We start from the raw sequence: 26,024 nt of genomic DNA on the forward strand, positions 1-26,024 counted from the left end.
ATATGTGAATATACCACAATGGATTTCACCTTTATGTATAACTGTAATGTGTATTTTTTAACTATAAATAAATAGAAATAAATTCCCAATAAAGTAGGGAAAAGAAAACAGGGGAGGGAGAAAAGAAGGGAAAGGGTGGGTACTAGGAAGTGAATTGGAGCAAATAATATATCATGCTTGTATAATTTAGTAAAAATGAACCCCAATATTATGTATAACCATAAAGCACTTAATTTTTTTAAATATACCAATAATATTTTAGATCTGAAAAAATTTAGCTCTCTTTTTAAAATTCAAACTTCTCATATAAGGGTTCAAAAAAGTCAAATCAAATAAAAGGAAAGCTAGTGGGTAGAAAATCCCACAAACCAAAATACTAACAGAGTAGATAACTGACATATATAAATGTTTATTTATAAAAATTATCAAAACTCACCAAAGAGATAGGATGTGTTTTCAGTTTTGTCCAGGGGATCTACAGAAAAAAATTTTTTCTTTAAAATGAAGTACAAAAAAAATAATGTAAAACAGTAATCAACACAGTTACTATTTTTATATACTGACAGACACCAAATTCTATTGGATGATTTTTTTTCTTAAATTGAAAAATAATGAACTACACAGCTTATTCATACTTTTAAAATCAGATGTACCTATAAGAAAATACAACTAACTGTATTTTCTTAATTGACTAAATAAAAATTTCAAGTTCTTCTATGTTTTTCCCAGTCCTTAAAAACATATTTTAATTTCATGATTTAAATTAAGAGTTCCCAGCAAAGCAAAATCACTGCTGTTTATTTAACAGAATCCTGATCAATATTTTTATAGATATTCAAACAAATAAAAAAAGTTAAGGCCATTAATGTAAAATGCAGGCAATACAAAAAAATTAAGGCTCAACTATACCCTGCACTAAAAATGTCAAGTCTGTATAGGTATTTGGGTTTATGGAGGATGGAACCAAAATTAAAGATTACCAATAAAAGGATATAGGAAATTTCTTCAATCTTTTCTTAGAAACCCAAATTTTAATTTTGTGAAAAAAATTAGCATGCAGTGTATTTCAAGTAAGCAGACTCTCAAACTAAGACTGATCATTAAGAGCAAGAAATGATACAAATCAACAAAGATAATAACAACTTAAGAGTAAGTAGGGAATATGGTAAAAACAGTAAAATAGAAACCTTTAAAATTTTCAAAATGAAGAAGAAACAAATGACAAACAGGCAAAATTCCAAATAAAAGCATAATATGTACAATAAGAAATAACAGTTCTCATGTTTTCAGTTTCAGTTAATATTACTTGCTACAAATTTAAATAGTCTCATTTAGGGCAGGGGATATAGCGCAATGGTAGAAAGCTTGCTTAGCATGCATGAGGTCCCAAGTTTACTCCCTAGCACCACAAAAAGAAAGAAGAGGAAAAAAAAGTTTCATTTGGTAATATTATTAAAAAAACCAAAAAACTGTCTTTGAATATGGGTCAAACTGAAGCAATCATTTTACTATTAACAAATTAATGATTTTACTTAAAATATTTATAAAATCATATTTAAACAAAATTAAAATCTATGAATATTAATATTAATATGACTTTAATTATATTTGTAAGTACATATCATAAATATTTCTTGCAAAGAGTTTTTCTTTCAATAAAGGATTTCTTTATATAATGATTTAAAACAAAATACTTATTCTAAAACAGATAATTTAAAAATGATAATATAATATGCCCTCCACAGATATTAAAGTCTTACCCTAATGGATGCTTTATTACAAAAAACTTTGTTGATAGCAAGCCATGTGGGCAAATCCAACATATTCTGGAGCACTTCTTCATCCAACTCCAAATTCTTCAGTTCACCTTCTCCTTTAAGAGTACTTAGATTTATCTTGTCAGGAGATAAATTTTTGGTAAATCTGAAAGAGAATATATATTACATTTATTTCAGTGTCAGTTACTGTATGCCAACATCATTCTTGCAAATATACGGAGCATTAAAGAACCACAAAACCACAGAAATAGGCTCTGCTTAATCCATGTTCAATGTGTTTTTTTTTTTTATTGGTTATTCAAAACATTACAAAGATTGCAGAATCACATCGGTTACACATCCACATTTTTACATAATACCATAATAGTAACTGTTGTATTCTGCTACCTTTCCTATCCTCTACTATCCCCCCTCCCCTCCCCTCCCATCTTCTCTCTCTACCCCATCTACTGTAATTCATTTCTCTCCTTATTTTTTTTCCCATTCCCCTCACAAATTCAATGTGTTTTGTTGTTTTGATTTCTCATATTTGTAGCTCTTTTATACAAAGCCTACAGTTTGGGTGGCACCCATTTGAATGTCATATTCCCATAAACAATCAAGCTCTCATTCTTACTTTCCTTCAAATTTGTTCAGTATTTAGTGAGTAACTATCACTATTTTCCATGCACTATGCAAACAGTGAGGATGACATTTCACTATAGACTACATCACAAAAAGGGAGAGTCCTATTCTACTAACCAAGCTACAAAGAAGGTAAGGGAATGAGGGAACCTTTTAGCAGAAGAAGCAGTTGCAGCACCCAGCAGCAACAGATATCATTCATTATCACAAGAATAATGGTCAAAGGACAACAGTACTCCTTTTAGAATTATCTGGTGATTCCTGGTATTAGAAACTGATCTTAATCATTTCAGAATAAATTCTGGAACATACAAATTGTTTTTAAAAGTCTCTGAAGAAGAAGATTATGCAACTCTATTTAGAAACCAATTTTGGTGTTTTCTGTGTGATATTTTAAAATATCAATTATTTAAATAATATAAATTATTTAAAATCTTGAATTAGCTGTACAAACATCAATTATCCTTTTTATAGGAGTTAAAATAACTGAACGATAAAATGCCTAAGGAAAAGTGGCAAATATCAGACGAGGCCTTGATTTTTTTTTTTTTTTTTTTTTGCAATGCCAGTACCAGAGATCAAACCCAGGGCCTCATGCACAGTAGGCAAGCGCCCCATCACTGAGCTATGTTCCAGCCCAGTAAAAATATTTTAGCTTAAAAAAAAAAAAGAAACAATAACAGTTAACATAACAATGAACATGTTCTAAGGGTTTACTGTGTGCCATGGGTTTACTCTCTGCATGCATGACTACTGCACTTAATTCCTATGCTAACTCCTTAGGGTCAATACTAATTTTTTTATTTTTTATTTATTTTTTTTAAATCTTATGATTCTGCATCAACCTTTCTTTTTTTTTTTTTTTAAGAGAGAGAGAATTTTAATATTTATTTTTCAGTTCTAGGCAGCGGACACAGCATCTTTGTTTGTATGTGGCGTGCTGAGGATCGAACCCAGGCCGCACACATGCCAAGCGAGCACGCTACCGCTTGAGCCACATCCCCAGCCCCCAATACTAATTTTTTTAAAAGAATGTTTTTTTAGTTGTAGATGGACACAACATCTTTATTTATTTATTTTTATGTGGTGCTGAGGATTGAACCCAGGGCCTCATGCGTGCAAGGCAAGTGCTCTACCACTGAGCCACAAACCCAGCTCCGGTCAATATTAATTTTATCTCCACTTTTGAATGAACAAACAAAACAAGAAACTTGAATCTATTTGCCTACTGTCACAACTATTTATAATAAACATCAAAGGTATTTTGAGATACTTTGATATACATTACTTAATCCCCAAAACAACCCTAAAAGTGAAAAATTGCTAACTTTACCCAGCAATTACTTTTGTGAAAGTAAAACCAATGACAAAATTAATTATTTTTTTTGAAGTTAAATATTAAAGCAACTACATGTCCTGAGTCATTTACAAGCTTTACATGTCAACAAGAATACCAATCAATACACACATGCTTTTCCACTGACAACAAACCAGAATTTCTTGAGGCAGAATCTATCTGGATTTGTATTTTCTCACAGAATGTGAACTGAGAAGTACAAAATTCATTTTTAAACCAATATTTGACCAATGACACAAGATTTTATTATAATCCTAAATTGTATTTTACCTCCCATTAATCATTAATCAGGTCTGACTCAATACCATTAAACTTTTTTCCATATTTTTATTGGTGCATTATGGTTGTATATATTGATGGGATTTGTTATTACATATTTGTACATACACATGATATAACAATATAATTTGGCCAATACCATTCTCCAGCATTCCCTCCCCCCCCACTCCCTTCCATTCCTTGGGAGTCCCTTTTCTTGATCTCCCCTTGATTTTTTTTCTTTTTTTTTAGTTGTCTATGGCTTTATTTATTTATACTGGGCCACAACCCCAGCACTCCCCTTGATTTTTAGGAGATCCAAGCCCAACTTTGTTTTCCTTTTCCTCTCTAGCATCTGCATATGAGAGAAAATATAGAACCCTTAACCTTCTGAGTTTGACTTATTTTGCTTAACATGATGGTCTCTAGTTTCATCCATTTTCCTGCAAATGACATAATTTCATTCTTCTTTAATGGCTGAACAAAACACAATCATTGTATATATACATACCATGTTTTCTTTATCCATTCATCCATTGATGGACACCCAGGTTCCATAGTTTATTGTGAATTGTGTTGCTATAAACATGGGTACACAGGAGTAGGATGGTGGTTCACTGGTAGAGTGCTTGCCTAGCATGTGTGAGGCACTGAGTTCAATTCTCAGCACCGCACATAAATAAATAAAATAAAAATTAAAAAATGGGTATGCATATATAATAAGATACTTAATTCTTCAGGGTAAATACAAAGAAGTGGTATATTTGGGTCATATGGTGGTTCCATGCCTACTCTTTTGAGGAGCCTCCATACTGATTTCCATAGCACTTGTACTAATGTATAATTCCACCAACAGTGTAAAAGTGTTCCTTTTTTCTCTACACGCTCTCCAGAATTTCTTGATGAATGCTAATCTGACTAATCTAATCTCAGTGTACTTTTCATTTACATTTCCCTAATTGTTAATGTTGAACATTTTCTCATGCATTTGTTGCTGTTTGTATTTTTTTTTTTTTTTGAGATGTGTCTGTTTAGTTCATTTGCTCATTACATAACACAATAAAGACCTAGAGCATGCTTAGAACTCATAAGTGCTCCATAAAGAATGAGGGCTGTCTGCGTAGAACACAATTTTCCCCATCTCCAAGTCCAAGAGTCCAAAGGCTGGGCATAAAGTCCTTATAGATTAGTTTTCCTGGTTGTGTTTAGAAAGCTAAATTCAAGAAATGTCAGTTCTTTAAGTGGAGCTGCTAATACGAAGTCTCTAGAGTTCTCTCCATTTTAGAAATAGGAAGAGAGAAGAGAAAGGGAGAAACATTTCCACTTGAAGCAGTTTTGTCACTTTGGGTAACGAAATGTTTCGCCTTATACCTGGAGTACAAGTATTTCCAAGAAATAAATATTTTACTACTTTCTATCATTTGTCCGACAATATTTTTCATAGTTCTAGAACACAGTAAATTCTCAATCTGTAACTTAGAAACTTAATTGTTTAATTTCAGATATACTTAGGTCTCCAAGTTCATAATCACCAACCCCACAGTATACCCAGAACTAAAAGAAATTTCCTATATGGGGACTTCTATGGATTTGCATACATATTTAGATACATTTCAACTCTAACCACTTATTTCGTCAATCAGGCTAATGTGCTCCTTGATTCAAGAAGTCCCTTTAATTTTTCAAATATGCCTCTATTAGAAGCTATTCACCTTACTACATCCTTCTATCCTTCACTGGTAAGATCCAGTTTAGAATTTATATCCAAAAACCAGTCTTTATAATTAACTCCTTGAAGATGACCAAGAAGGGCACATGGACCATAAATTTTCAAAGAACTAAAATAAAATTTAAAGAATTTAAATTTTAGTTAAAAACTATCCATAATTCACTTATTACTCAGAAAACTACAACTTTTTCTAATTTATCACTAGGAACATCCATATGATCTATAAATATAGCCACAGAGAATTAAATTTAAAAAATATTTAATGCCTACATGGCAATATTAAAAAAGTTTTTGTTTGTTTTATATTTATGTTGGCTCAGAATGTAACTCAGCGGTAGAGCACATGCCTAGAAAGCTTGAGGCCCTGGGTTTCATTCCCAGCACTAGAAACAAAAAATTTATTTCAGTGTTACAGTTAATTACCAACCTGTTTATTTGTACATTTCTTTAAAAAAAAAAAAAAAAAAAAAAAAAAGGAAAGGAAAGGAAAAAGGAGAAGGAATAAAGAATAGAAAAAATGAATCTCTAAAAATTAAATGTATCAATGACATTTGGGCTTTCTGACACTAAAATGTGCTTTATTTTGTCAGCTGTATTTGGCTTACTAAACTGTGAGCAGTGGTGCACACTTGTAGTCCCAGCTAATCAGGGAGGAATATTTGAGCCTAGGAGTTATAGGCTGGCCTGGGCAACAAAGCAAGACTATATATCCCCGCCAACCCACCCCCCACCAAAAAAAAAAAAAAAAAAAAAAAAAAAATCTGACTAGGCTGCTTTATTTCTAGTACAAAAATACCTTTTCATAAAGTTTTACATTAATTTTTAATTTTTTTGCACCGAATAAAAGTAGATAAATAGCCAGGCCTACTGGCACACACAGCTGTAATACTGAGCCAGGAGGCTCGAAAGTTCCAGGTTAGCCTCACAAACTTAGTATCTACTTATCATTATAAAAGAAAATGAAAAATAAATCAGTATACAATGAAGTTGGCTACTTAACAAAGGGTGGGACAGAGATGTGAAACTAACAACAAATTTGAAGCTAATGGACAAATTAATAATGGAGTATGACTGAGAAAGAAGGTAATGAAGAAACTGAAAAGTATCAAAAAGATTCTTCTGTATCATTTTCCATTCTCTCACAACTACACCCAATCAAACTACACCCAATCAAACCCTTATGGTGAACTAGTATAATTGAAAACTGGCTAGTATCTCAAGATTCTGTGCCCCTCACAAGTATTAATTCTCATTACATATTAAGAGATATTATAAGAACCAAAATCTTTAGGCTGGGGTTGTGGCTCAGTGGTAGAACGTTCGCCTAGCACATGCAAGGCCCTGGGTTCAATCCTCAGCACCACATAAAAATAAATAAGCACATATAGATGTTTAAAAAAAATAGAACCCAATATCTTTATGTAAGCAAAATTACTTTAATATTTTCTGCTTGACTATGTTCAAAAAATATTTGTAGGAGGAGGAAAAAACCTTAAAACATTTAAAAATTGTATAAGAGAGAATGTTTCTGGAAAGACTTCTCAGACTCTGATAGACTGCCAAATTCTCTGGCTAGGAACATTAAGTTATTAAGCTGCAATTAATCACATCTTTTCACAATCCAGACTTTATCATGCAACAATAAAGATCCCGCCAATCAGAACTTAAAACCAGATAAGGCTTTTTTACAGGAACCACCATTTCCTCATTTTCTCCTTTACCCAACACCATCCTTTCATCCCAGTTATACATATTTTAATCTGACACTCCCCTCTCAGGGTTAGTGCTTTCTTGACCTACTCTATGTCCCATTATCTACATGCTCAAAAGTGAATTAGTTAAAAGATTTAAAGATTAAAGACTGACACAACCTAGGGCAAGAGTCATGAGATTTAATAAATATGCACATAAGCAAAACAAAAATTTCACTAAATAATAGTGTAATGCAGTCTGATATGCTCTATTTCAATTGATAAAAGTCAAATAGAAAAATAACTCTAAATAAACTAGAAACAGAAGAAAAGTTACCCTAAACTATAAGGAACATCTATTTAAAAAAAAATACCTTCAGCTAAAATCATACTTAAATAATAAGAGACTAAATTACTTTTCTGCAAGATAGGGTCAAAGCAAGGTCGCTTGCTCTCATCACTTTTATTGGATGTTCTGATCAACAAAATAAGGCAAGAAAAATAAGTAAAAGGCATCCAGTTTGGAAAAGAAGTGAAATCTCTCTTTTTTCCCCAGACAACACGATCATTTATATAGAAAATCCTAAAGAATTTTTAGAAACATTATGAGAAACAATAAATGACTTTAGCAAGGTTGCAGGATCTAAGGACAATATGTTGAAAATTAAGTGAAAGGTTTAAAGGAGTCAAATGAAAGAGCTCCCAGGTCTGGGGTTGTGGCTCAGTGGTAGAGTGCTCGCCAGCATGCACGAGGCACTGGGTTCGATCCTCAGCACCACATAAATGTAAAATAAAGATATTGTGTCTACCTAAAACTTAAAAAATATTAAAAAAAAGAAAGAGCTCCCAAACATGGAATAATTTGAGCAACAAAATAAATACAACAGTACTAATAATAACCCAAACTATAAAATAAGTATGCATGGGTTAATGATGATAGAAATATACAACTGAATAAATATATAAATAACTGGGAGGGAATAGACAAATCTTCTATTGCTAAAAAGTTCCAAATCTTACTCCTGTATTGTGGGCTACATATTGAACTTCCTTTTAAAGTACACTCTGAAAATGGGGAAAAAGAGTAAGTTAATTATAAAGACATAATAAATACGACATCAGCCAAATAATCAAGGTCAACATCAATAATGAAAAAAAAAAAAGACATGTTGCAATAGGTACCCTTCATATGATGACAATATATGAAAAAGTATTCAACATGTCTAGCAGTTAGAGAAATACAAATTAAAACTACACTGAGATTTCATCTCACTCCAGTCAGAATAGCAATTATTAAGAATACAAGTAATAATAAATGTTGTCAAGGTTGTGGGGGAAAAGGTACACTCATACATTGCTCATGGGACTGCAAAGTGGTGCAACCACTCTGGTAAACACTATGAAGATTCCTCAGAAAATCTGAAATGGAACCACCATTTGATCCCATTATCCCACTCCACAGTTGTATACCCAAAGGACTTAAAATGAACATACTATAATAATGCAGCCACATCAATATTCATAAGAGCTCAAATCACAATAGCTAAGCTATTCAACCAACCTAGGTGCCCTTCAAGAGTTGAATGGATAAAGAAAATGTGGTATCTATACACAATGTAATGTTACTCAGCCATAAAGAAGAATGAAATGATGGCATTTGTCAGTAAATGAATGGAACTGGAGACTTATCATGCTAAGTGAAATAAGTCAATCCCCCCAAACCAAAGGTCAAATGTTCTCTCTGATGTGCATATTAACACACAATAAAGGAGGGAGGGGAGAGAAGACTAGAAGTTCACTGGATTAGACAAAGGGGAATGAAGGGAAGGTTAGGGGGATGTAATTAGGAAAGACAGTAGAACAAATTGGGCATAACTTTCTTATATTCATACATGAATACACCACCAGTGAAACTCTACATCATGTACAACAAGAAGACTAGGATCCTAATTAGAGGATCCATGTATGTACAATATGTTAAAATATACTCTAATGTCATGCATATCTAAAAAAATTTATTTTTATATTACACTGAGGATCAAACCAGTGCCTCATACATGTGAGCCAAGAGTTCTACTACCTGAGGTACAACCTGAGTCGCCAGAGCTATTTATGGAAGTTTTATCCAGTTATATCATGTACATTTCATTCAATAAAGTTATTGTAATAAAAATATCAACTGAGTTTCTAAATGCTAGCAACATAAGCAGATGCTAAAAATTTTAAAGTGTTGTTCATGCAAAAAAAAACTTTTAAGGATAAATCTAAAAAAAGGTATATAACATGTATAAAAAAGAAAATGACAAGATGTTACTAAAATTAAAGACCTAAATAAATGAAGAAATAAAACATATTAGTAGATTTGAAGACTTAATATTTTTGAGAAGCCAATTCTGCCCAAATAGAATTACAGATTCAGGGCAATCCCAAGCAAAATTCCAGCAGGCTTTCTAGTAGTAATGATATGCAATTCTAAAACTTATATGGAAATGCAAAAGACCAAAAATAAGTTGGAAAAAGATGAACAAAAGTATGGCATTTTACTACCGATTTCAATATTTATCAAAGCTACAATGATCAAGATAGTTTTATTTGTGGGTAAGTACAGAAATAATCAATGGAGCAAAATGATGTCTAGTAATAGAGCCATACAGAGAAAGGTTATATCCAATAAAACAACAAAAACAATTCAATGTGAAAAAGATAATATTTTCTTTTAAAAATATTTTTAGTTGTAAATGGACACAATATCTTTATTTTTATATGATCCTGAGGATCAAACCCAGGGCCTCACATGTACTAGGCAAGCCCTCTACCACTGAACTATGATCCCAGCCCAAAAAACTTTCAACAAATGGTGTTGGAACAATTGTATAGCCATATTTAAAACTCTGCCCTTCAAAAGACACTGTTACTAAAAGATAAGCCAAAGACTTGTGTATATAATATGTAAAGAACTCTTACAACTAAAAAAAACATACCTATTAATAAAAACAGGCAAAAAGTTTAAACAGACCCTCAAATTTTAAAAGATACACAGATGGCAGATAAGTATTTGAAAAGATGAACAATGTAATCAATCTTAGGGAACTGCAAATTAAAATACACAAGTTACCATTTCTTACTAAAAGAGCCAAAATTTTAAAGTCTAACCATATTGAGTACTGGCAAAGATAAGGAGCAAGTGGAACTTTTTATACACTAGCTACTTAAAAGAAGTGAAAGCCTATGTCTTCACAAACACTTATTTATGGATGTTCAGAGCAGTTTTATTCATAATAGGCAACAACTAGAAACAACCTATATACTCATTAACAGATAAATGGGTAAACAGACTAATTACTAATTAATAGGTAAATTGATAAACATAGAATATACACAATTGAATACTACTCAGCAATAAGAAGGTACGCATACAACAAGTTCATTGCAAAATAATTAAGCTGAGAGAAAAAATATACACTACATGAATCTTTTACCTAAAATGCAAATTAACACTACAAAATTCAAACTAATATAAGTGAATAGTAGACTAGGAGTTGCCAGGGATAAGGCAAAAGCAAAGGAAGAGGACTACAAAGGGGCACAAAGAAATTTTTCAGGTGATGAGTGAATATGCTCATTTTCTTAATGTGGTGATGGTGTCACAAATTCATACATGTTGAATTTTCATCAAATTGTATACTTTAGGCATCTGCAATTTATTACATATAAATTAAATTTCAATAAAGCGATATAAATCAGATATATATTACATATACATGTATATATACATATATATATACATATATATGTATATATAAATACATACATACATAGATTCTTAATATAACTGAAAGGACTTTAATAAGATACCAGGGAATAAGTAAGGTATCTGAACTATGGCTTTTTGAAAATACTGCACTGATTTTGCCACCTAATAAATACATTAAAAACAATTATAAATTAAGTAAAAAAAATGAATAGGACCATAGGCAACCTTCATACTAGCAAAGAATATCATATGATTTTAGAATTTTAGAACTTGAAATGTTCTTTTGATCCAACTGTCTCATTTTATTGTAGAGAATGTGAAGGCTAGAGAGATTAAGTGAACTGCTCAAGGTCACACAAAGGCAGATCCAAGACTATAACCAAACCTATAATTTCAATTTAAAAGGTATGGTAGAATCAATTACTACTCTATTATTACATTGATAAATTTTCAATTCAACATTTAGTGAAAGCATTTGTAGAAATGTTCTACAAATATAGAAAGGCATTGTAGGAATATATGGAAATTCTTACCCTGAAGGAGTTCTCAATGTCAATGTGAATCTCATCACATACAAGATGACTTTATATTAAAAATAAATAAAACCTATAATGTTAGTGGAATAAAGGATCAAGCGTGCTCACAATAACTTAAAATTTACCTATTTTTATTGTTTGTTTTTAGTGTTCTCAATTTACATGGTGTTCGGCTTGGCTGTTTTTGTGAAAGCGTGTAAGGAAAATCAATCAACTGTATAACCAGTTTTTCAACATAAACATTTAAAGAACAGAAAAGTTCTTTAAACTGGCAGACTATGAGCTATGTTCTGCCTGCAGATATGTTTCTGTCTGACCTGTATGTTTTTGTTTTTTTGTTTTTTAAAAAAAGTAGCAGCCTCAGATATGGATACAGGTCAAGTCTAAGTCAAACCCATCCTCTTTTTTTTTTTTTTAGCATTTATTTTATTTATTTTTTTTTTTTTAAGGTGGACACAATATCTTTATTTTACATTTATGTGGTGCTGAGAATCGAACCCAGTGCCTGACGCATGCTAGGCAAGTAGGCTACCACTTGAGCCACATCCCCAGCCCCTGGCCTGTATGTTTTAAAAAACATCTAAATTTGTTACTAACACTAAAAATAAATGAGTAAAACCTACATTAAAATCTGGATACATAGATTTTGTTGAAATGTTAGAAGACCTGACAAAACTAAACATATATCCTTCATGACAAAAAAAAACATTAGGCTCTTCAGAAACTTAGAATATTAAGACAGAGTTTCTGCTTTTCAAAGATCACACAGTTTATTTTTAAAGACAAGTATATAAACAAATCATTACAGTATATTACAATCTTACTCTGTGCCAGGAACCATATAATTGATGTTACAATAAAAATGAGAACAGGACTAAATGGAGGCACAAGGAATGGGTGATCAATTCTGTTAATAGTAAAGAAGACTGCTTTTCGAAGGCTTTATAGAGGAGGCAGCATTTGAGCTGTTTTTAAGAGTAAGGCAGAGAAAAGAGCATTTCAGACAGAAGTAATAGCATGTTCAAGGTTATACAGTAACATACAGATATAATATAAGGAACTGGGTAGTTTGGAAAGAAACTATATGCCTTGAGAAATGAACGAGAAAGACTCTTGTTTTCCATAACAAAGTATACGGGTTTAATCCTATGTATTGATGTTGCTCTCACGATGCCCCTAAGGAGATTCTTGGTTTATCCCAGGTGGGAAAAGAAATAAAAAAGGAAAGGATAAGCCAGATAAACCTCCCCTGACACTGGTTCAACTAGAAGTCTATTTTTTTTTTAATATTTATTTTTTAGTTGTAGTTGGACACAACACGTTTATTTTATTTATTTATTTTTATGTGGTGCTGAGGATCAAACCCAGGGTCTCGCACGTGCTAGGCGAGCACTCTACCACTGAGCCACAACCTCAGCCCCTAAAACTCTATTTTTGTAAATTTTATGTACTCAAGTTCAATCTTTAGAATTCTCTAGAACAACAACAACAAAAAAAAATTCTTTTACAAATAAAATTAAAAATAAGCTGAAACAGGAGTCATTAAAAGATTTTTAGCAAGAAATTAAATAAGATTCACATTTTTGAACATTTATCTGATAAGAGTGACAAATATGAACAGGGAAGTATGAGACCAGAAGGAAATAAGAACATTTAATTGCAACAACTGATAAAGAAATAAGAAATTAAATCTGGGTAGTGGCAAGTGAGATTCAAATCTGTGCCAAGTAGTCTGGTATAGTAGATCCAAGATAAGAGCATAAATTTAGGAGTTATTTAAATAAAAAAGAATCATGACTAATTAAAACGATAAGTAAAGAAAAAGGAGTTAAATTTAGTAGGCAACTTGAAAAAACACCTAGATAGCTGTGGTTCTGGGTAGGATAGAAGAAATAAAAAATAGGTACGAAGGAGACATAAAAGAAAGACAAGAAAGTATAATTTTAATCTGAGTTTATGCATACTTTTCTAGGTCTGTCATTCCCAAGCCAGTCTTTCTCCCAGGCCTGTCCCTCTTAAATTTCTGGAAAATCTGTAAATCTTAACGTTACCATAAATACTCCCATTTTAAAAAATTACTTTGTATACTGTTCGCCCCCCAATAAGTAGATTAAGAAAGATACAAGATTTTAAAAATCTATAATTCAGGGGATTTTCCAATGTTATCTACCGAATAAAATAATGGAGACCACGTCAGCCTGAGAATCCTAAGAAAGATCAGACTGATGTCATCCTCATGTATTTTCCCATATCACTCATCAAGTTTCCTTTTAAAAAGCCTGAGAACCCTCAAATCATCATTCCCACATTCTCCTTTTATTTATTTATTTTTGGTACCAGGGATTGAACCCAGGGGCACTTAACTACTGAGCCACATTCCCCAGTCCTTTTCATTTTTTATTCTGAGATAGGGTCTCACCAAATTGCTTAGGACCTTGCTAAATTGCTGAGGCTGGCTTTGAACTTGCAATCCTCCTTTCTCAGCCTCCCAAGCCACTGGGATTACAGGCATGTGCCACTGTGCCCGTCCACATTCTACTTTTAATGTATATCTCTTTACTTACATAAATTTGTGTCTATGACTCATGCATACTGAAATTCTTTTCTGTCACATATTTAAGGACCCCACTTGTACTGAATTGAGTTCCCCCTTCTCCAAGAACTTCTTGGGACCCTCTTCCAGTGGGAGCTTAAACTTGGAATACAATCATAACTCATTTTCAATTAATGCAGTACTAATATGGCCAAAAAAGATTTGTTAAGGAGGTGTTATCTAGAAAAAGCAAGAATTACAGTTGTTACTATACTTCATGAACAACTGTCCCAGAGGATTTGCTGGAGATATATACAAAACAAGAACTATCTCTCAGTGTCATTATAAGCAACAAGACTTTAATTATCAATAAAAAATGAATCTGCCTGGCATCTTTCCTTTGGCAGTTTTGGTTGAGATCCTGATTCCCAAATGATAGCATGGAATTAAGGCACACAAGAATGGAAAACAATGTTTAGGTCATTGTACTACTTTTAGTTAGCATAGGCAACAAGTTTATCAACCATTCCATTACCCCTAGGATAAGTATAAAATGAGTTGCATTATTTCACTCATGATTACTTTTATTTTACAGTGCTGGGGGTCAAACTTAGGGCCTCAAATATGCTATACAAGTGTTCTGCCTCTGAGCTACACCACAGCCAACAGTTAGTTTTTAATTAACAATTTATTTACAAGACTTTCAGAAAAGGTTCAAAGTATTTATGTAGATTAATTTCCTAAGGATTATAAGTGTTCAATGATATGAGTTTCGAGTTTTTCTTTGAATCCCATGTTAAAAGAAATTCAGCACTATTTTCCTGAGTTTGGTTTTATAACATAAAAATTGCTTTCCCTGGAAATGAATTTTTAAAGGGATCAGGGAAGGGGAGAAGAACAAAATGATGGGAAACCCTTACATTCCACAAAAATGAATCCCATTTGCACTACTGTTGTCTTATTTCAACCTCTATGACAAAGATTATAATTAATATTAAACACACAAAATAAACTCTTGAGTCCTTCAATGATGAATGAGAGAATTGCTTAAAACATCCTCATTACCAAAAAAGCCTTCAGATCTCACTAATTATAATAGACCATGAAACCTTACCTATTATAGTAGATCAAATACCAATTACTATTTCCAAATAGCTGGCTGTAAATTATAAAATTCTCCCTTGCAACATCAGAAAGAACTGGTTACAACTTTAAGTGCTTACCAAACCTAGAGAAGTCTTTTTTTTTAAAAAGATTACATGAGCTTAGAGCTACCTAGTAAAGAAAGTGAAATCAGAAAAATTCTCAAAGTATCATGATGGTGGGGGTGGGGGCACGAATAGTAAGTGCTTGCATTTACAGAAGGAAAAAAAGAAGAATGGGGAATATAAGTATTACCTGAGGGCAGGAAATTCAGACAAAAGGTCCCTATTCCTGATGAAAGCAAGTAGTCAGTTGCCAGGGTTTCTTAGACTCTTCTGGTACTCATTTAGGTGATTATGCAATTCACAGCACATCAATCTCCACCACAGCCAGCAGGGAACGCTGCAGGGAATGGGTGGGTACACAGGGGGCACAGAAGGGAGCAAGTTTAAGGAAAGGGAGAGGAAAGGAATGATATGATAAAAATATTTAGCTGTGATGCACTTTAAAAAATACAGTTGTATTTCATACTGGATTAACCAAAGGCAAACACTGCATACATAGCTAAGATGAATTAACCATTTAGGATTTTCTGTCTACCACTGGTATTACTATTACTGTATTACATTCATATTTTTAAAAGAATTTTTCATTAAAATTTTAATCAATGAAAATGAAATAGCTATTTTGTATACAAATTGTGTAAAGGATGAAGTATCTAGTTTAACACTAAATGAAATCAATTAAGATTGGCACTCTTCAAAACAAGCAACCTACAAATACAAATTAGCACATCAATTTAACTGCCAAGAGCCTCAATTAATATTATAATCCTCATTTCTGAGAAAATTGAGGTACAAAATTACCTATGAAAAATAATCCATAAGCCAAAGAAAGATACAATAAAAGATTATATATACTCAAAATGTATTAAAGAACTATAGTATTTTCTAGGAAAAAAACATTTAAATTTTTTGGATATAAGTCAACTTTTTAAACGTGCCAAAAATGTATGTAGGGCAACCAATATATGTCCTATGAATTCCATGGACGTCAAAGCAGTAGAACAAATTTATTTCTCCAGCCGGTTCAAATGTTTTTGAACAACTTCTACATAACATGGATGCTAAACATACTGTGGTGAACAAAGAAGCACAGACACTGCCCTTGTAATTTAAAGCTTATGAAGGTGATTCTGCCCTTAAAGAGATGACAATCAACAGAACTAACAAAAATGAAGAATCGTTTTGATTTAAAAAAAATATATATATATATATATTTTAAAACCTAAATGAGTTTTAAAATGAAGGAGATTAGCAAAGACTAACTTAGTTAAAATTGAAGTCTGAGACACAATGGCCTTTCATGAAGGAATGCAGACAATCTGGCTACAGAAAGTAAGACAATAAAATACAGGTGGGGGGAAAAAGGGAAAAAAGTACAGTATTGGAAAATACAATCTCTAGCAAACTGAATAAACTTAAAAAAATTCCCTTAACTACTCTACATATTTGCCTTACATAATTATTTTGTATGCATGCCCTAGTCAAACAAATTTAATGACTATCTATTTCTATCCTCAAGTCATTTATGTGATTTTATTTCATTATTTCTTTACAAGCTAATCTAACAGACCACCTTTGTCTCATGATCTCTCCTGTTAAAAGTTGAATATAGTGGGCTCAGCGGTAGAATGCTTGCCTAGCACGCTTGTGGCGCTAGGTTTGATCCTCAGCACCACATAAAATAAGTAAATAAAGGTATAAAACAATTAAAAAGAAAAAGTTGAATATAGTATTTTGCTTTAACCCTCTCATAAGACTTATATTCTGTCTTTAATTCTATTTATTGACTCATCTACCAAAATGTTTCCATAAAGCATTCATATACCTTAATTTTCTTGTAATCCTATAGAACTTTCCATAAGTACTGGTAGGAAAAAAAATAAATGAACAACCTATCAATGGAGATAATAAGATAAAGCTCATATTTTTTGGTTGTCCCTTTTTATAGTATATCTCAGTTATATATAAAGTTGCTTCACAGCAGAAGTAAATGTTTGAGAAAGAAACTCAATATCTAACCTATTGTTTTATCAAATTTTAAAATCACCAAATTTTCTGGTATCACTAAGGTACTCCTAAATATTAATTCTTAATAACAAAAAAAATGGATTTATAAATAGACAAGAGTGGAAGAAAACAACATCCAAAGCTATGCTAAGCAGTGGCAAAAAAATAAAAAATAAAAAGCCAGAGATCCTTTTCTTTCTTTTTTGAAAAATAAGTCAATCTCTATCAAAATCTTCAGTGTTAATACATAACTATTCTTGTTACAATAACAAGAATTGTTTCTTTCTACTACTGGGGATCGAACCCATGGATGCCCAGATACATCCTAAGCTCCTTTTAAAATTTTGAGACAGGGTCTTTCTTGCTAAGTAGCCCAGACTGGTCTCAAACTTGATATCCTCCTGCCTCAGTCTCCCAAGTAGCTGAGATTATAGGTGTGGGCCACTATGCCTGGCATAATACATGTGCTTTAAAGAATTTTAAATTTGAATTCATTTGCTCATTAGGGTGCATAAAAATTAAAACAGTGGGCTGGGGTTGAGGTTCAGCAGTAGAGTACTTGCCTAGCACATGTGAGGCCCTGGGTGTGATCCTCAGCACCACATATAAATAAACAAAATAAAAGTATTGTGTCCACCTACAAATAAAAAAAATAAATAAATAAATAAATAAATATTTTAAAAATTTTTAATTAAAACTGGATGAATTTACAACTAATTGAACTGGCCCAGGACGGATTCCTTTGTATTTAATTGTAAGTTGAATGTTGAGGCAAGAAATGCCTTTTACACTTTAAGACAATGCCAATTTAAGCTTTAAATAACTACCAAGAGAATGGTGTAAAAAAACAGCATTTTAAAAAATTATTAAAACAAAAAAAACAGGAGAGAGAACCATTTGTTATTCTATCATACTGATGAGCCTCCTTGGGGCCTCTCCTCAAAGTGGCCATCATAACAACACTGCTGGAAGCACAAAACAATTGGTTTCAGATTTGGCACATCTACTCTAGTTGGCACTAGTGGGCACTAGGACCACAAGCACAGCCCTGCTGAGGGAGGCAACTGTCAGACACATTAGTCTGGAAGCACACTAGCCTGGAAAAATGCATTGGTGTTCCCTGAACCCAGGTGGGGCTCCTCTGAGAGATCTCTTTCTTAATAGTATTTTTAGATAGAAAGAGTATATAAACATAATAGAGATGTGGCTCCTGAGAGATCTTTCTTTTTAAAAATTTTTTATTTGTTCTTTTTAGACATCTCTTTCTTAATAGTATTTTTAAGTAGAAAAAGGGTACATACATATAAAGATAAAATCAAGCCTCAAAAGATTAATATAGAGATTTGAAAATTATATACAACATTCACCTTGGTGACAAGACATCTCAAAATAGGTCAATGAGTTCTCAGATGAACTATCGGTAAATATAAAGTCTGAAAAATCAAATAAACAATAAATTATTATATCCTGAGTCATACTGGCTTCAGTTCTCAATTTTATTTTAATAACTTGGGTGTTGACTCCTCAGTATTTATCCTGAAGAATTACAGTCATCATACTGTAGTAATACATGCATACCCATGTTTATAGCAGTACAACTTACAATAGCCAAACTATGAAACCAGCCAAGGCGTTCATAAGGATGACTAGATAAAGAAAATGTGGCACATATTCACAATGGAATTTTACTGAGCCATAAAGAAAAAATGAAATTAAATTGCATTATGTTAAGCCAAAATCAGCAGGTCAAGGATTATGTTTTGGGAAGCTGGAGAAGAAAAAGGGAAAGAAAGGTTAGGAGAATCTCATGAAAAGCAAAAGGACATCAGTAGAGTACAAGAAAGGGACCATGAGGAGGGAAAGGAAAAATACTTGGAAATGATACTGACCAAAATATACTATTATATTGTGTGCATATACGAATATGTAACAAATTCCACCATTATGGACAAGTAAAATGCACCAATAAAAAATGAAAAACAAAAAGCTTGGTGTCAATATAACTCCTTATTTTTCACTCACAGAAACAAAGTCTTCTACTTGTATTTACAGCAAACTGAACTTCAATTACCAGTACCCACTGTTAAATAGCAATGCATAATACTGTCTATGTAATATGCATAACTGTAAGCATATATAATTGATAAAAGATTAACTTATTAAATAAGAGCTTAGACTGGAAACTGCAGTACTAAGGCAAAGTGTAATACTGCAAAAAATAAAATTATCCAAGTAAAAAGAAATGAAGAAATTATGTTTCTGAACTTCAAGGAATTGCTGAGTCAAAATATTATGGTCCTCTAACTTCAAAAGGTTACAGAGCTTAGGACTATAATCATCTTGTAAAGGATATGCAGCAGAGGATGGTAAAACACCATACAGGAGTAACAGTAGAGTGCTGATATTCAGTACAAGAAAAGCAAACTGAGCTGGGTACAGTTGCGCACGCCAGTAATCCCAGATGCTTAGGAGGATCATGAGTTCAAAGCCTGCCTCAGTGATGGTGAGGCACTAAGCAACTCAGTGAGACCCTGTCTCTAAACAAAATACAAAATAGGGCTGGGGATACGGCTCAGTGGGTCAGTGCCCCTGAGTTCAATCCCGGGTACCAAAAAGAAAAGAAAACTGTTAGGTGGATACAATAACCTAAACCGGCAGAAGAGAAAAATCAAATAAAATGATAGTGGACCAGTAGCTTTACCACTCAGCATTATCTGTCAGACCTCAGGTAAAAGACAAATCTTAACATTTTAATAATCTCCTTCACTGATAGAGAAATAGATCCCTTCTGATTCTAAGAGGTAATATTACAACATGTACTAGAGCAAGTATTCAATTCTCATTTCGCTTGAAGTTTTCAAATCAATATGAAAATAACTTTTATAATAATCAAAATCTGGTTCTAGTTGGAAATTAATGTGAAATAAACAAAGTCCTGTTCTATTTCAGATATTTGTATATACTATTCTTCAGAGCATCCCTCAACTCACAATTCACTGTAGTAATTACTTACTGTACAATGCAAGGGATGACCACACAAAAACACTGCCATTGTTGTTGCCAAACTAAAACCTTTATTCTAAATCACATCACAAATAAAAAGGGAGAACGTCTCCATTTAGATAACCTAATATTCACCCAAATTAATGTATCCAAAATTGAACTCGAGTTTTCCCATAAGCTTGGTTCTTCTGCAGTCTTCTCTAGTTTAGTAAATTGCAATTTCATCTTGTCAGTTGCTTAATGTGAAAATCTTTGAAGTCATTCACTATTGTTCTCTCAATTCACCTCTGTAGGTCAATCCTGGCTCTATCTTCAAAGTGTATCTAAAAACTATTTCAACATGATACTGGTATCATCTACCTTGGTACCAGTAACTTGATTAGTTAATAATCTCATCTTTGGCCTACTGTTTTTGCCCTTGTCCTATTTCCCACACTGCTGCCACGGTGATCTTCGGCTGACAGGCTTCCAGTAGCTTCCAATTTCACTCAGAGTCAAAGTCAAAGTCATTATGAATTCCCACATTATCTGGCCTTCGTATTCTTTTTGATCTCTTCTTTATCCCTCTTCACTCCACCTATAGTAGAGGCTTGGTATATTTAAAAAATGACAGGCTCTCCCACCTCAAGACCCTTTGCATTTGCTCCCACCACCTCTTTCAGTTCTCTTCCCAAATAATACCCTCTCAATTCAGCACTCCCAATCACCAAATTTAAAACCGCAAACTCTATATAAGAACAAATCCCACCATTATGTACAACTATAATGCACCAATAAAAAATGTAAAAAACACCACAAACTCCATTTCTACCTTCCTGAACTTCCTATCCCCTTTCCCTTTGTTATTTTTTCCAAAAGTACTTAACACAAATTGATATATTATGTATTTCACTTATTGACTTACTGTCTTCCTCCTCTAATTAAAATGTAAACACAAGAGTAGAGATTTTTGACTAGTTTGTTAACTGCTATATCCATAGCACTCTGGAGCAGTATTGCATAAAGCAGGCACTGAGTAAATTATGTGTTAAACAACTAATATATCTAGTGTAAAATCCATGTTATTAGAAATTCTGGAAAATGTCAATTTAAAGAAACCAAAATTTACTCTAAAACAAACCCCAAACTGCCCAACATGGTAGGACTCACCTGTAATCATAGCAGCTAGGGAGGCTGAGGCAGGAGGATCCCAAGTTCAAAGCTAGCCTCAGCAACTTAGCAACCTAAAGAGACCCTGTCTCAATAAAAAACAATTTAAAAAGGGGCTGGGGATATGGCTAAGTGGTTAAGAACTTCTGGGTTAAATTCTTGGAACCAAAAAACAAAACAACCATGACCAATTTACTTATAATCCAAAAAGCAATACTTAACTCAATTTTTTTCCCAGTTGCCTACTCTAAGTAAACTCATCTCACAAATTTCATATGGCAGGACAGTTTAGAAATAGCTATAGTTAGTGATCCTACTCATGCTTCTCATACCAAAATAGAATTACTGAAATTTCCCAAGAGCTGAGACTTACCCATCCTTGTATCCCTAATTCCCAATATTTGGCACATGCAAGTGCTTAAAAACCTGAAATAGATACATTCTCAAAAATTATTTATTTATTAAGTTTTACCATAAAAGTGAAGCATGTGAATAATCAGCCTTTAAATAATGACATGAAATTATTATTTGACAGTATAAGCAACAGACGACTCTATGTCACAATGATATTTATAGACCTCGCAATATTCATTTCCGATTACATGCACTCAAACTTCTCTTTAGCAACTTACTTCCATGGCCATGTCTGAGCAAACTAGGCTGATTTTGGCCTCTAAAATCTTAAAGCTTCAAGATGACACTTTTAGACAAAAACTCCAATCCCTGCAAACTCTCATTTCTTTTCGCTACTGCTCTTCTACCTGGATAGCATTTGCAATTCTTTGAGGTTCTTTCCTTTTTTCTCCAGATGGTATCTTCTCTCCTCTTTCCTTTAGAGGCCCATCCTACCAACACCTTGTGAGGTACTCTATACTTTAATCACACTGCCATTCAGTCACAAAATCCTGCAACCCTTACTTATCTCCACAAGAATATTCTGAACATTCAGTGGTCTTCTCAGCCACCTGCTCCTTCTATTTATTCCTTCCTCCTAGTTTACAGAACAAGTCATATCGAGACCATCTTTGGAACAGGTCTGGATCCAATCCTTTCCAACTCTCATTCTCCGACTTTCCTATGAATTCTGAAAGACATCAATATCCTACCAATACATTAGTTTTCTACTTGAGTTACTTGAAGGCTCTATATTTTCACCTGATGTTGCTCCTGAACCCTATATTCCAAAAACCAGACTTCTATACTGATCATATCACTCTTTTATCTGGAATTCTTTTAATTAGCAGTCACTCTCCAACTCAGGGAGTAAGTTCAATTTCCTTAACATAGCAAATGAGGATCCTGGAATCTAATTTACTTCACTATTACAGATACAAGCAAAGCAGCAACCTTGACTCAAAATAATTCTGACCATAACCATACCTTTGTTGTACATCCCTTTGCCATTGTTAATTGATCTAGGAATAGACAGAACTGGGTCACATAGAATTCCTGTCCCAGGAATCTGATATTTGACAGGAGAGATCAGAGACTAGGAATTTTGAGAGATGGGTCAGCATCTCTCAATTGTGGTTCTCAATCAGGAGCAATTTTGTCCTCCAGTGGATGTTTGGCAATGTCTAGAAGCATTAAACATCCTATAATAGACAGAACAGCCCTCCACAACAAAGAATTATCTAGACCAAATGTCAATAATACTGAGATTCAGAAACCCTGCTCCAAGAGGAAGGTTCAGGAATTCTTTCAATGAGTTTTCAGGAGTTGGATGGTTCCTGCCCTTCTCTTGATTTGCCATTGAGATCTTCCTTTGATTCTGTGACCTACCACAATAACTTTTTAAATATTTCAGGTTTCTGTTGTTTGCAGACAATATAAGCTTAACTAGAAAAATGTCCTAGCTCAATCATTTGATACACATCTGTATACTTTAAACCAGTTTTTCAATCATCTAAATTATACTGACATTTGAGCCAAAAATTTGTTATTGCAGGGAACTGTGCTATGCATTATAGGATATTTAGCAGCATCCCTGGCCTCTACCAATAGTAGATGCCCATAGTACCACCCCTCTAAGTCATGACAATAAAAAAAAAAAAAAAAGTCTCCAAGCTGGGCCTGGTGGCACATGACTATAATCTCAATGGCTCAGGAAGCTGAGGCAGGAGGAACACAAGTTCAAAGCCAGCCTCAGCAAAAGCAATATGCTAAAGCAACTCAGTGAGACCCTGTCTCTAAATAAAATATAAAATAGGGCTGGGGATGTGGCTCAGTGGTCCAGTGCCCTGAGTTCAATCCGCCATTACCTCCCCCCAAACCATTGACAAATGTCCCCCGAAGGGCAAAACTGCCTGTGGTTGACAATCACTGCTTTAAACTATACAGATTCCATCCATGCACTTGAATTTATGTCCTAGCAGCCAATTCCCAGTTCCCAGAAAACCTTATGTAGAGATAGCACAGAATGCCCTGAGGCCAAGGGAATGAGAAGAAGATTTGTATCTGAATCTTCCCTACCACTTTCACGGTCCAGCTTAACATATGACCTGAAAACATACCTATACACACATGTATAAACACACACCAAGTAATAGATATGAAGATCTTGACCTGAAATGTCGCTCCCACTCCTATTTCCTTTCTTACATTTGCTATAACTTTTCTTTTTTAAAGAGAGAGAGACAGAGAGAGAGAGAATTTTTTAATATTTATTTTTTAGTTTTCGGGGGACACAACATCTTTGTTTGTATGTGGTGCTGAGGATCGAACCCAGGCCGAATGCATGCCAGGCGAGCATGCTACCACTTGAGCCATATCCCCAGCCTCAACTTTTTAATTTTTTTTTTTAAAAAAACTTTCTACTCCTTTGTGGGGGAAAAAAAAAATCTCTTAGAAAAGCCTCCAACAGGGCTGGGGTTGTATTTCAGTAGTAGAGCCCCTGTCTAGCATGTTGAGGCATTGGGTTTGATTCTTAGAACTTCACAATAAATAAATAAATAAATAAATAAAATATAAAGGTCCACTGACAACTAAAAAAAAATTTTTTTTAAATAAAGAAAACCTCAAACACATACCCTCTGCTGATCTAGTATAAAGGATCTGGGTAATTTCTCCTTCAAAGTATTTTCCTGTTCCACTTCTCTTAAAAATGTAATTTCTCAGGCTGGGGTTGTAATTCAGTGGTAGAGCACTTGCCTAGCACAGGTGAGGCACTGGGTTCAACTTTCAGCCCCACATAAAAATAAATCAATAAAGGTATTGTGTCCATCTATAACTAAAAATATTTTTTAAATGTAACTTCTCTAACCTTCTTCTCCCTCAAACACACTCCCTGTCCTCCAATGAGATTATTCAAGCACATAAACTTTTGATTCATGTAAAAGATGCTAGGAATACATACTAAAGAACAATTAGGCAAAGAACAGTTTATATAAATTTATACTTCTCAACTAGTTCAGCATTTACTCAGCGCATTTGTCAATCTCTCAAGTACAACTATCTTTCATATTTTTCCAATAAATCAGCTTCTCAAATCCCTACATCTGATCAACAATGTTAGTTTTAATCCCATAATTTTACTATACCTCAATATCAAGGCTCAGAGTGAGCATTCTCTTCTCTCCTGTTGTTTTCTAAATAATGTTCTTCCTTACTGGATGAATCCCTACATAAGATCCTACAGAACCAGGTCATTTTTTTATTTCTTTTCCAGGACTCAAAACTCATTAATGATTTAATTGCCCATTGCTTCTTAAAAAAACAAGAAAACTGGTCATCTTCAAATCTGTGATAATATGGGGAGCATATAGTCTTGCCTCAATGTGAGGGAAAGTCAGCTCAACCACACTATTCATTCAACATAGTTACTGAGTGTCTAGTTTATACTAACCTCAAGAGAAAAATCTCTTCCTTCATGCAGTTTACATTCATTTAAGTAGTGTCAAATAGCAAATAAATATGTATTAGGATGGATAAGGATGAGTGCTACAGGAAAAAATAAAAGTAAGCAAAACAGATGAAGCATGGGGCCCACAATTTTCAACTGTGTGGTCAGGAAAAGACTCCTTTGACAGAGTGCCTGGGTTGTGCCCACAGGCCACACTAGATGTCTATTATTAGAAAGTTATTTGTTTTGAGTATTTCCTGTTAAACTGTATTCCAGATCACCAGATCAATATAGTGACATCTTCATGACAATGGATAATCTATACAATTAAACTTGATGCAGACAATTTCAAAAGTTCATTCCTATTAGAATAAATATAATTTATCACAACACTTGCCTTTTTTGTCTATTATAAATAGCCTTTAGATTAATCAATAACTATTTTTTTCTTAGAAAGTTAACAACAATACCACTAAATACAATGTTAACCAAAAATATGAATGCAACATTCTTCAGTCATCTAAGGCTGTTCTGAAGTATAAAATAAAATAACTGA

General features: G+C 33.3%; 1 protein-coding gene across 1 annotated transcript in view; it reads right to left on the bottom strand.

The window, feature by feature from the left end:
* The window catches only part of Bltp3b (bridge-like lipid transfer protein family member 3B), an 87,587-nt gene that overhangs the window by 59,558 nt on the left and 2,005 nt on the right, over positions 1-26,024 (bottom strand). The window contains exons 2-3 of the mRNA XM_076854999.2: positions 1,761-1,923; positions 437-475 (exon numbers count right to left, since the gene is read on the bottom strand). Of these exons, the coding sequence (XP_076711114.2) occupies positions 437-475; positions 1,761-1,923 (202 nt within the window). The remainder of the gene's footprint in view (positions 1-436; positions 476-1,760; positions 1,924-26,024) is intronic.

Source organism: Callospermophilus lateralis, chromosome 4 (assembly GCF_048772815.1).
Source record: "Callospermophilus lateralis isolate mCalLat2 chromosome 4, mCalLat2.hap1, whole genome shotgun sequence".
Lineage (NCBI taxonomy): Eukaryota > Metazoa > Chordata > Mammalia > Rodentia > Sciuridae > Callospermophilus > Callospermophilus lateralis.